We start from the raw sequence: 12,496 nt of genomic DNA on the forward strand, positions 1-12,496 counted from the left end.
GCTTCCGATTGCATTCGGAGGGTAACAATGTTATCATATCCTCCGAATATATAAGGGTAATTTCGCCATTACGAATTACGCGAGATAAGGGCTGGCTACATTTTCCCTTTGGGTGACCTTTTTTGTTTTATTGTTGGCCCCTAAATCCTTTTGAGTGGCCCCTAAAAACGCCAGGATTTTTATTTTGGGTAAAGACATTAGAAGTAAATCTAGATCACCCCTTATCTAGATATTTATATTAATATCTAAATTACCTCCTGAATAATTTTGGGTGATGATTAGTTAGTGTTAATAATAGTTAATGTAATGATTAGTGAGATGATTAAGTTATAGATAATTAGTGAGATTAAAAAATCAGATGTTTTTTTTTAAGAAGTAGAATTATTGAGAAAGTAAAGTTAGAGAAGATGAAGAAGGAAAACATGAAAAACGATGGATTTTACCAACCACAACCGGAGGAAGGGTATTTGGGTACCCAGGTATGCTTCAAACTTAGATAATGTTGGTTGAATTGCTCCAAACTTTCAAAAAAAATGAAATTTTTTATGTAGATTTGGGCCAGTTCGGTTACCATATGTCAAGAACATGTAACCGAACACACCTGAAAGTGTAGTTCGGTTACGTTTTCCAAATACGCAGGTTACCGAACTCGCTCGTTAATGGAGGTTTTGATCGTACAGTTTAATGCTCGGTTACCTAAGATAAAATGGTAGGTAACCGAACTTTGAACTTAACAATTTATTTGGGTACATCTTGTGTGTTCGGTTAGTTCGCAAACTTCAACGCAACCAAGTTCCCAACCGAACTGCAGGTTAAAAGTAACCTATTGTTAGAAGTTCGGTTGGTTCGCAAACTTCAACATATTTTGCGAATCAACCGAACTGGGCATATATATGCATATATGCAATTAGGCAAACGTTCAGTTACTACAAAATTTGTTTCTTGGCGAATTAGGTAGAGTTCGGTTACGAAGTTTCAAAGGTAGAGTTCGGTTACAAAGAAAACTTAACATTTTTGCGAACGAACCGAACTTGTGGACTTCTCATTATTTTCGTAAACTAAAGTTCGGTGATATCCTTATTTTGTGAAGGAACCGAACTTATGGACTTGTGTTGTTCTAATACAAGGAGTTCGGTTAAACGTATTTTTTTGCGAATCAACCGAACTCTGAGTTCGGTTAAGAAAAATTTAATTCTTGATAACCGAACTTTTCTCTGAAAAAAATCCTCCATTAAACCTCTTTGCAACTTCCATTTTCAACTCATTTTAATGATTACTTCTCATTTATTCAACCAAAAACGAATGACAAGTAATGGGTTTGTGAGAATATCTTTGTTAATGTTTTAAATTAAGCTATATATATATATATATAGTGGTGGTGGTAATCGGAGGTGGTGGTGATAATCGGTGGTTGGTGGTGGTGATAATCGGTGATAGTGGGAGGTGGTGGTGGAAGGAGGTGGTAGTTATATATATAGGTATTTATTGGGTTGGTTTTAAATTAAATTAGGTTAAAGGTAAGTTAGTCATTTCAGTGTTTTAGGACACCCCTTATAATTATAGGGAAGGTAGCCTAATAAAATCATGTTCCCCTCAATAAAAACCATCGTCCCAAAAAAAATCGTTCTTGATATAAACTATGTGCTTTCATAGTTTCATTTACATTTAGGACTGCAGACTGGAGTGTTGTTTAATAAATGGTGTAGATTTCTAGGGTTTGAAAGATTTTGGTAGGGTTTCTTACTTCCTTCTTCTTATCAATCTTAATTTCCATGAAATCAATGGCAAGTAAAAGAAAGAAACAGATAATAACTCAACCAGAAACACAAAATACGGTGATAATTTCGAAGAAGAAGAAGAAGAAGAAGAAGAAGAAGAAGAAGAAGAAAGTGGGAAATGAAGGTGATTCCGGAGAAATCAGTAAATCTCTATCTCTTGCTCATGATATTATCATAAATGATATACTAACAAGAGTACCTGTTGATAGTTTGATGCGATTCAAATGTGTATGCAAATTATGGCTTAATTTGATCTCCAGTGATTCTGAATTTATCAATATGCATGCTCTTCGAACTGGTACTCATGGGTTTGGGTTTATGTATCTTCAATTAGCTTATACTGATGATGATAGTGAAGTAGGCAGAGAAATTGATGATGTTGATGGTGTTATCAAGTCTAATGGTATTGTTTTCTGTAATATTGATAAGAAAGAAAACAAGGTTATTCATTTTAAACCTGAAACTGGTTTCGTAAACAGGAAACTAGTAATTCGACATTCACTGAATGGTTTAGTTCTTTTATCTCGCCAAGAAGATGATTTTGGTTTTACTCAACATGTTTTTAACCCAATTACTGGTTATTCAGTTCAGCTTCCTGGTATTTATCATGCTATCACTGGTAAAAGATATTATCACCTAGCTTATGATGCAGCTGCTGAAAAGTATAAAGTTGTTTGCTTTTATAAAAGGAAGAGAGAGTTTATCTTCAAAATTGTTACTGTTGGTGTTAAAAGTGATTCTTGGAGGAATGTCGTTGCTCTATCGTCTCCTCGTTTACGGGATGATTATGAGGCGGTGTTTGCTAATGGATCTTTAAATTAGTTGACTCATGATAGATATGGTATGGGTGGTTGTAAAGCTGATCAGGGTAAAACTCTTAGTCTTGATGTTAGTAAAGAAAATTTTTATACCCTAGATTACCCGAAGGGAGTTTCAGATGCATGTAAACTATTGGAGATGGCAGGATCGCTTTGTTTCTTTCACTATGAGTCCACCAGGAAGATAAAATTATTGGTTTTGAAGGAGAATGAGGAGAATCAGAGAAAACAAAATCAACATAATGAATGGTTAGAGTATAATATTGATATATTGCAGAATAATGATGTACGGAAACTCTTTCATGATTTCAAAAACTATAATTGTGTTGGAATTGTTAAGAATCCCACACTTAAGATCATATTTTGGAATATGATTTCGCACATATATGATGAGCCAGACGACGGGGGGTTTATTAGTTGTTACAATCCCGAGGACTACAGTTATGATGTTGAGTTGAAAACGTTTGCTTTCATCTGTGACAATATCGGGACATTTGTCAAATGGGATCTCAACTCCCTTCTCCACTTTCAATCTACATTTTCTGGTATGTATTAAGATATCTTTAATGTTATGTTTCCAGTTTTACAAGTTCTTGTGTATGTAATCATGCCCTTCTTTCTTGTTTTGCCTGTTTTTTGACACTTTCTTATTTAAGAATACGAAAAATAAGTACTATGATCATGTGGGTTCAATTATAAACAGGTGTTAGCTACACCATGCTGTTTTATCAAGGCATGACAGAGAAATAAGTTCTCTAAATTAGCTATTAAAGTAAGGGGTGAGCTAGAAAGCCTAAAAATCAAGTAAATGCTGAGAACAAATTTATCTTGCGAATGAAATCATGGCCGGGCACTGGTACAGCTGTTAAGATAAGGATAGTTAAAAAAATAAGAAAAAAGGGTCATTATTATTGCTAGACTGCATGAATAGAACAAATGGAGACTGCTTTTTGGTAGGACTGCTTCACCCAAGAGACTGTTTTACAAAGGCTATCGTATACCTTTTCTTTAGAGGCTATTTGGTAGAGACTGTTTTACCTAAGAGATAGAAACGAATGGAGAAAAATGGTCTTACAAACACTGAACAAATATGATGCTCTGTGAATTCAAATAGCACATGTATGCTTTAAAAATTAGATGACAGTTTTGGTTTGACTCCTGCATCAGAGCGTAATCCGCAGCTCTTTTAACTACATTGTAGCTTGTTTCGTGGGTGACACCTTTTTTGTTTTCAGGTTAGGCCCGATAGGTAAACATTTGTTTTGATCTTGTTAGTTCGTAATAAATAATAGCTTACCTTAAAACATAAATCCAGTACCAACATCTGCAGAATTATTGCTTTGTGATCCGTATATATACAATCCGGCATGGAAGTTGGAGCATGATTTTTCATAGATGCATGAGACTATATTTTTGTGTTCTGTATTTAGCTGTTACTAAAGGATTAGTTCTCCCTCCATTCTCATTAAAACGGCAGGTATACGGTCTTTATCAATTGTTTGTGTAAGATGTCGAAATGCTGGCATTATAATTCTAATTTATGGTTTAATATTTCAGGTAGTTCGATGGGTTAGAACAACTACAGTGATGGAACAAGCAGGATGCAGGCAGAATCTCTAAGCTCGGTCACTGCAATGCAGTGATCTCAGGAGCTGGACATTAGCAGGAAGCATGAATGTAGCTCATGACTGTACATTTAACTTATTTAGAATTGGTCCTCCAAGTCTTAAGGAGGATAATACAATTAGGAGACTGTTCTGCTTGCTTTAGAATGCTTTTGTCATCTTGTTTGATTACTCTGAAGCACTAGACAATCTTTTGTCATTTTGTTAGTAAACTTCCCAGTGGGTATTTTTGAGTGTAGGAATTACCAATAGGTACTATTATGGTAGTCTTAGTTAATGGCAGGTCCACCCACTAAAGCCCAGTAACTAGAGGTCCATAGTTTTAGAGAAGAAAAAAATTGGACCCAAAATTTTATTCCCAGGTCCTAGACACGTGCGAGACTATTGGTGTACATATTTATAATACCCAAATTAACCTTTAGTGCAATAAATATATAAACAAGGGATTGATTATTTTTTCCAGATTTGTTTTTTCTTTTCTCTTTCCTCTCACTGCTGCTACTGGATTTTGATGAAATCCAATTCATTTTCTTCATCCTCTCTCGTTTGTGTATCATGAAAAGTTCTGGTGATGAATATTTTTATAAGGTCTTGATCGATTCACGAATCCAAGATCGATTCTGTTTATATGGAGCTTCTGGTAAGTTGATTTAATCATTAATTAGTTGATGTTTGATTATGTTTTCCGGTCTTCGTGCTTAATTAGATCTGATATTTTATTTTCATTTTGTTAGTCTTTGATTTGTTTTTAGTTTGATTTTGTATATTAATCATCAGTACGTATATGATGTACTGGTGGTTTTTGATGAAAATAGTTCAGATCTAGTTATAAAATCATGTTTTATGTTCATTTCGTTACTAAATCTGATATTTTTAGTTTTTTTTTGTTGGCTTTTGGTTTAGTTTCAGTTTGCTTTTGTGTATTAACCATCAGTACGTGTATGACGTACTATTTTTCCGTGTTTACTATGCATCTATAGGTTTGGTTTCAGTTTTGGTTGTTTATTAACCATCAGTTCGTATATGACGTACTGTTTTTATGCATCTTGATCGTAATTATTCGATCTTTTTAGGTTAGATTATGATTTTTTTTAGCTTATTTGAACTTTCAATTTGATTATCTTGTTATTTTCGTTTCTTTATTTTCTCAAAATCATGTTTGTTTGTTGTTTCACGGGTATTATCCGGCAGTACATATGTTGCATACTAATTTGAACTTCTTTTGATTTTGTTTTATTCTTAGTTTTATCACTTGTTGTGGTTTGATCTATAAGTACATATCTTTCATACTAAAATAAGACTCTCGATTATGTTTTTTTGATAGATTCATTACATGCGGTTTGTTTTTTAGTTCATGAATCAGCAGTACATATGTGTCATACTGATACGAACTGCTTTTGATTATGTTTTATTCTTAGTTATATTTTTTTTTGTTGTTTCATCCATAGTGTTCTTGTTCTTAGTTATATCATTATGTGGAATACTGATATAAACTGTTTTTTTTTGGTTGATCCATTAGTACGTATGTGTAGTATTGAATATGTGCTTTAATTCGTCTATATTCATGGATTCATCACTTTTTCTTTACATGCAGTTGATTTTTTAATTCATTTGATTTTGTTTTATTCAAAGTTTTGCCACTGTTTTTCTGTTGGTAGTTTAGTTCGGGTTAGGCGTAGGAATGGATCGTGGTGGCCGTGGCGTATAATGGGATTTCCTGAATTTCTTGATGGTTGCGTCCTTTCTCTGAAGGATCAAACTCCGGTGAAGTTCTTGGGACGATATAATGCAAACATGTAAGTGTTTCGATATTCTTGTTTATGTAATCTTGTTTAGTATGAAGTGTGTTTTAATGGGTGTGCATAATGTATGTACTGCATTCTCATGCATTTTTAGTGTGTTTTGATGAGAGTGTGTAATGCATGTATTGCATTCTCATGCATTTTTAGTGAGTTTGATGGAGTCCATAATGAATGTACTGTATTATTCCCAGATAAGTATTGTAGAAGGTTTTTGCAGCTTCATTTGGTATAATTTGGCAGTGCGTATATGCTGCACTGCTGAAAATTCAGTTTATATACGCTACACTGACGAGAAATCAGTGTATAAATGTTGCACTCTGTAAAAATCACAGTCTACACTTCATAGAACATTACAGTAGCTGCTGGTTTTTTGCTCCATAACTATTATTCTGCACTAAGCATAACCAAATAATCCGCTTGGAGTTTTTATACATTTTTTGATCATCTCAGTTAGTCACTTAGCAGGGGGCTCAACAAGACGTGCTAGTTGATATGGTTGCATAAAGTCATTTTTACAAGCAGAGATTGGTACACCTTATCAACACAACTACGTAAGACTCTTGCTTAAGTTTTTTTTTTCGCATAGAGGAATACCAAAAAAAAAACTAATAAACAGTTTATCTCCTTGCTATACCTTTTTCTCTTAGTATACCAGCACCGCCGTCTATCCGCTGGACAACCCATAACGATTTTAGTTTCAATTTTTAAGTATATTCACTTTATAATTACCCAAGTTGGACTAAGTGAAGTATTGTTCATTATGGGGACATTTATAGGATCCTGTACATATTTTTCTTAACATTAAATCCGTGTTATTATGTTTAAAATCCACTGAAAATATGAGTGCATCCAATATGTATTGATAGTTGTGAAATGAAGACTTGCCTTTCTTAGCATTACACATAGGTTTAGATAGAATTAGTTGTGTTTTGTAACGCAATCACTGTCATGGTGTGAAAGGAAGAATTTTGTTTCTTAGCATTATCCATTGGTTATATGATCTTTTTGGGTTGGTAATGGAATTGGCTTATTAAGCAGTTTATGTGTCGGTTCGAGAACGATTTTTTTTTGGATTATACAGTATGAATTGAGTTTATTCAAGGATGATTTTTGTATATGTAAAACATGAACTGAGTGTAGGTATACTGTCAATAAATTGGGTGTATAAGTACTGTCAAGAAATAGTTATTTGTTGCCTTCGAAAAAGAAAGGACCGAATAAATTGAGTGCAGATGTACTGTCAAGAAATTGAGTACATCATTTATAGACTGGAAAACATTTTGCAGGATTATTACTCTTCGTTAGTTGGTATGGTTTGCTAAACGCCTACACGTCTTAAGAGCTTTCATTGGTAATGGGTGATAAGTGCCTTAAATACATCTTTTGAATGTCAATTTTTTATGCTTTTCTTAGTTATTTCTCTTGTATTTTTGTATATTACGTTTGTTTTATTTTGCAGGCATTTTGGAGTCATGTTACATGAAAGAAGAGGAGAAGAGGCATAATTCATCATTTTGGCTACGCTAGGTGCTAATGGATTTGAAGCCAAGGCAGTCACACTTATTAATCGAGGTATCCACCTGCTGTGATAAGGGCCAGTCTTATACGCAGCAACAACAAAGCTAGGTCCTAATACACTCGACCAGTTCCGCTCATTTCATCTCAGTCTACAACCAAAATACGAAGAGCTGCTGCCAAGAGTTCACCGTTGTCCAACAAAGTCGACCAAAAGCTAGTCACAGTTCTTGTGGTCGTGTTTGAGGAGGAAAGGCGTGATCCAGAAGCTCAGAACAACAAGACAGAGTGAGAGATTAATACCGAGAAACCAGTTGGGAAAGAGTTATTGTCTGTCATTGATTGGAATGAAGATCAAGGGAGATCAGGACTGGGATCTCGAAGCTGAGAAGGAAATAAAGATTGGGTATTCAATTTTGGAGAGTTTGGTTTGATTTTGAAGTCGTTTTGCTTCCAAGAGAAGGCAGTGAAGAGAAGACAAGTTAATATAAAGGATTCTTAAATGCTACATACGGGCAACTCCAGATAAAGCTTGATTTAGAACTTGAGATAAACATGGAAACATTGGTCGAATATTCAAAGATTGGGTTTGTAAAACTTGGACGAAAAACCAGTTAAGAGAGTGAAGCTTCTTGTCGTTGATTTTGATAGTTAACAGTGCAGAAGATATGTACTCGAATTTATAAGTATATAAGCTATGTGTACTCAAATTTGTAAGCAGTGCAGCGGATATGTACTCAATATAATAAGGGTGTAGACACGCACACGCTTGGTAGTAGAGGGTATTATGGTCATTTCAATGTTTTCGATTAACTTTGGACCTCCAGATTAAAAAAAATTTCGGTTGGACCCTATTATAAATAACCTTATGGACTTAAGACCAAACAAGAAATTTTCCTTTTTGAGTTTGGTTGGAAAAGAAAAGTTACGTGTTCCATTGCTTGATTTTTATTTTTATTTGGTTCCTCCATCGGATAAGTTTACCTTTTAATGCCTTTAGTGGGACTGGGAAATGATAGTCGGCTAGTACATTACTATTCTCAATTTAAAAAATAAAATAAATAAAAGCATACTCCATTTCCAAATCGGTGGATGAGAAATGACTACATCGACTGATTTTGGATGGTACATTTTTCTGGTTTTTTTTTTTTTTTTTTGGTTGAATCGGTCAACGTGAACACCCAGATCGATCGATTATGTAGTCTATAATTTTTGAAAATCACAAGAGCGTAATTGTCTGATTCATCATGCTTATATCCGTTGATTATCATCTTGAGCAAATGCAATAGTTGTCTGAATGATTTTTAATCTATAATTAGCTTATGTGAACATACATAAGATGTAGACTGTTTGTTATGCGCCAATATTTGGAATCTGTTGTTATCTAGACAGTAAAGGTGAAGACAGTGGAGAAGGATACAAAAAAAACAACAAAGAGGTAAATCTAAAGATCCAAAGAAACCAAGGAAGAAGAACGGGGGATACAACCCGAAGTCTAAGATGATGTTACCTCGTGGCGGAGATTTTTCTATTTATGGATTACCCGGTGATAAAGAAAAGTTGTTATGGGGTACAAGCACATTTGGGTTGCTAGCGTCTGTGCAACTATAGTAATCAGGGGAACTTAGGCGCAGGTCCAAAAAAAATAAAATTCTTACTGCCAGGCCCACAATTAATTTCTGATAAAGTCGCACCCATAATTATTGAAAAAATATTTAAAACGTACTGAAAGACTCTATTACCCTTCATCGTTTTTGGGCATAATTTTTTTCTTCTCCGCCGGTTTCTTTCCCTATTCCTCCATTAATCTCTGTAACGGATCTGCAAAGATTTTTTCTCTATCATTTAAAGAAATAAATCATTTAAAATCGATGATTCAAAGAAGTAAATCATTTTTGACTAAACCCTAGAATACATTTCAACAAAAATGGATGAAACAGACGAAGAAGAAAAAATCAAGTAGAAGAAACAGAAAAAAAGTTATGCAACTAAATTTTCCCTTATATTGTCTTATGCACTAAACAAAATGATGCAGAAGACATTATGCACGTGCATAAAAATCCATAAATCAGAAAAGTGAAAAAAGTAATGCATAAGACAATATGCAGCTAAAAAAAAATAATGCGTAATGTCTTATGCATCTAAAAAAACTGATGCATAACCAGAAAAAGTGAGAAAAGTAATGCATAAGACATTATGCAGCTAAAAAAAAATAATGCATAATGTCTTATGCATCTAAAAAAAACTGATGCATAACCAGAAAAGTGAAAAAAAGTAATGCATAAGACATTATGCAGCTAAAACGAAATAATGCATAATGTCTTATGCATCTAAACAAAACTGATGCATAACCAGAAAAATGAAAAAAGTAATGCATAAGACATTATGCAGCTAAAACAAAATAATGCATAATGTATTATGCATCTAAAAAACCCTGATGCATAACCAGAAAAGTGAAAAAAGTAATGCATAAGACATTATGCAGCTAAAACGAAATAATGCATAATGTCTTATGCATCTAAACAAAACTGATGCATAACCAGAAAAATGAAAAAAGTAATGCATAAGACATTATGCAGCTAAAACAAAAATAATGCATAATGTTTTATGCAGAAATAATAATGGCATAATGTCTTATGCACTAAACAAAATGATGCAGAAGACATTATGCACGTGCATAAAAATCCATAAATCAGAAAAGTGAAAAAAGTAATGCATAAGACAATATGCAGCTAAAACAAAATAATGCATAATGTCTTATGCATCTAAAAAAAACTGATGCATAACCAGAAAAGTGAGAAAAGTAATGCATAAGACATTATGCAGCTAAAACAAAATAATGCATAATGTCTTATGCATCTAAAAAAACTGATGCATAACCAGAAAAGTGAAAAAAAGTAATGCATAAGACATTATGCAGCTAAAACGAAATAATGCATAATGTCTTATGCATCTAAACAAAACTGATGCATAACCAGAAAAATGAAAAAAGTAATGCATAAGACATTATGCAGCTAAAACAAAATAATGCATAATGTTTTATGCAGAAATAATAATGGCATAATGTCTTATGCACTAAACAAAATGATGCAGAAGACATTATGCACGTGCATAAAAATCCATAAATCAGAAAAGTGAAAAAAGTAATGCATAAGACAATATGCAGCTAAAACAAAATAATGCATAATGTCTTATGCATCTAAAAAAATTGATGCATAACCAGAAAAAGTGAGAAAAGTAATGCATAAGACATTATGCAGCTAAAACAAAATAATGCATAATGTCTTATGCATCTAAAAAAAACTGATGCATAACCAGAAAAGTGAAAAAAAGTAATGCATAAGACATTATGCAGCTAAAACGAAATAATGCATAATGTCTTATGCATCTAAACAAAACTGATGCATAACCAGAAAAATGAAAAAAGTAATGCATAAGACATTATGCAGCTAAAACAAAAATAATGCATAATGTTTTATGCAGAAATAATAATGGCATAATGTCTTATGCACTAAACAAAATGATGCAGAAGACATTATGCACGTGCATAAAAATTCATAAATCAGAAAAGTGAAAAAAGTAATGCATAAGACAATATGCATCTAAAACAAAATAATGCATAATGTCTTATGCATTTAAAAAAAAACCGATGCATAACCAGAAAAGTGAGAAAAGCAATGCATAAGACATTATGCAGCTAAAACAAAATAATGCATAATGTCTTATGCATCTAAAAAAAACTGATGCATAACCAGAAAAGTGAAAAAAAGTAATGCATAAGACATTATGCAGCTAAAACGAAATAATGCATAATGTCTTATGCATCTAAACAAAACTGATGCATAACCAGAAAAATGAAAAAAGTAATGCATAAGACATTATGCAGCTAAAACAAAAATAATGCATAATGTTTTATGCAGAAATAATAATGGCATAATGTCTTATGCACTAAACAAAATGATGCAGAAGACATTATGCACATGCATAAAAATCCATAAATCAGAAAAGTGAAAAAAGTAATGCATAAGACAATATGCAGCTAAAACAAAATAATGCATAATGTCTTATGCATCTAAAAAAACTGATGCATAACCAGAAAAAGTGAGAAAAGTAATGCATAAGACATTATGCAGCTAAAACAAAATAATGCATAATGTCTTATGCATCTAAAAAAAACTGATGCATAACCAGAAAAGTGAAAAAAGTAATGCATAAGACATTATGCAGCTAAAACGAAATAATGCATAATGTCTTATGCATCTAAACAAAACTGATGCATAACCAGAAAAATGAAAAAAGTAATGCATAAGACATTATGCAGCTAAAACAAAAATAATGCATAATGTTTTATGCAGAAATAATAATGGCATAATGTCTTATGCACTAAACAAAATGATGCAGAAGACATTATGCACGTGCATAAAAATCCATAAATCAGAAAAGTGAAAAAAGTAATGCATAAGACAATATGCAGCTAAAACAAAATAATGCATAATGTCTTATGCATCTAAAAAAAACTGATGCATAACCAGAAAAGTGAGAAAAGTAATGCATAAGACATTATGCAGCTAAAACAAAATAATGCATAATGTCTTATGCATCTAAAAAAAACTGATGCATAACCAGAAAAGTGAAAAAAAGTAATGCATAAGACATTATGCAGCTAAAACAAAAATAATGCATAATTTATTATGCATCTAAAAAAAACTGATGCATAACCAGAAAAGTGAAAAAGTAATGCATAAGACATTATGCAGCTAAAACAAAATAATGCATAATGTCTTATGCATCTAAACAAAACTGATGCATAACCAGAAAAGTGAAAAAGTAATGCATAAGACATTATGCAGCTAAAACAAAATAATGCATAATGTCTTATGCATCTAAACAAAACTGATGTTATGCATAAGACATTATGCATAACATCTTTAATTCAAATCTAATCATAAATTTCCGAT

At 32.8% G+C, this 12,496-nt stretch overlaps 1 protein-coding gene across 1 annotated transcript; it reads left to right on the forward strand.

Moving 5' to 3' along the window:
* The first annotated feature begins 1,675 nt into the window (after positions 1 to 1,675).
* LOC113328035 (F-box/kelch-repeat protein At4g19930-like) lies at positions 1,676 to 4,658 on the forward strand. The gene is made up of 2 exons (XM_026575132.1): positions 1,676 to 3,141; positions 4,154 to 4,658. Exon 1 carries the CDS (start codon positions 1,773 to 1,775, stop codon positions 2,598 to 2,600), a length of 828 nt encoding a protein of 275 aa, XP_026430917.1. The 5' UTR covers positions 1,676 to 1,772; the 3' UTR covers positions 2,601 to 3,141; positions 4,154 to 4,658.
* The last annotated feature ends 7,838 nt before the right edge of the window (positions 4,659 to 12,496 follow it).

The sequence above is a fragment of the Papaver somniferum genome, chromosome 1 (genome assembly GCF_003573695.1).
Source record: "Papaver somniferum cultivar HN1 chromosome 1, ASM357369v1, whole genome shotgun sequence".
NCBI classification, from domain to species: domain Eukaryota; kingdom Viridiplantae; phylum Streptophyta; class Magnoliopsida; order Ranunculales; family Papaveraceae; genus Papaver; species Papaver somniferum.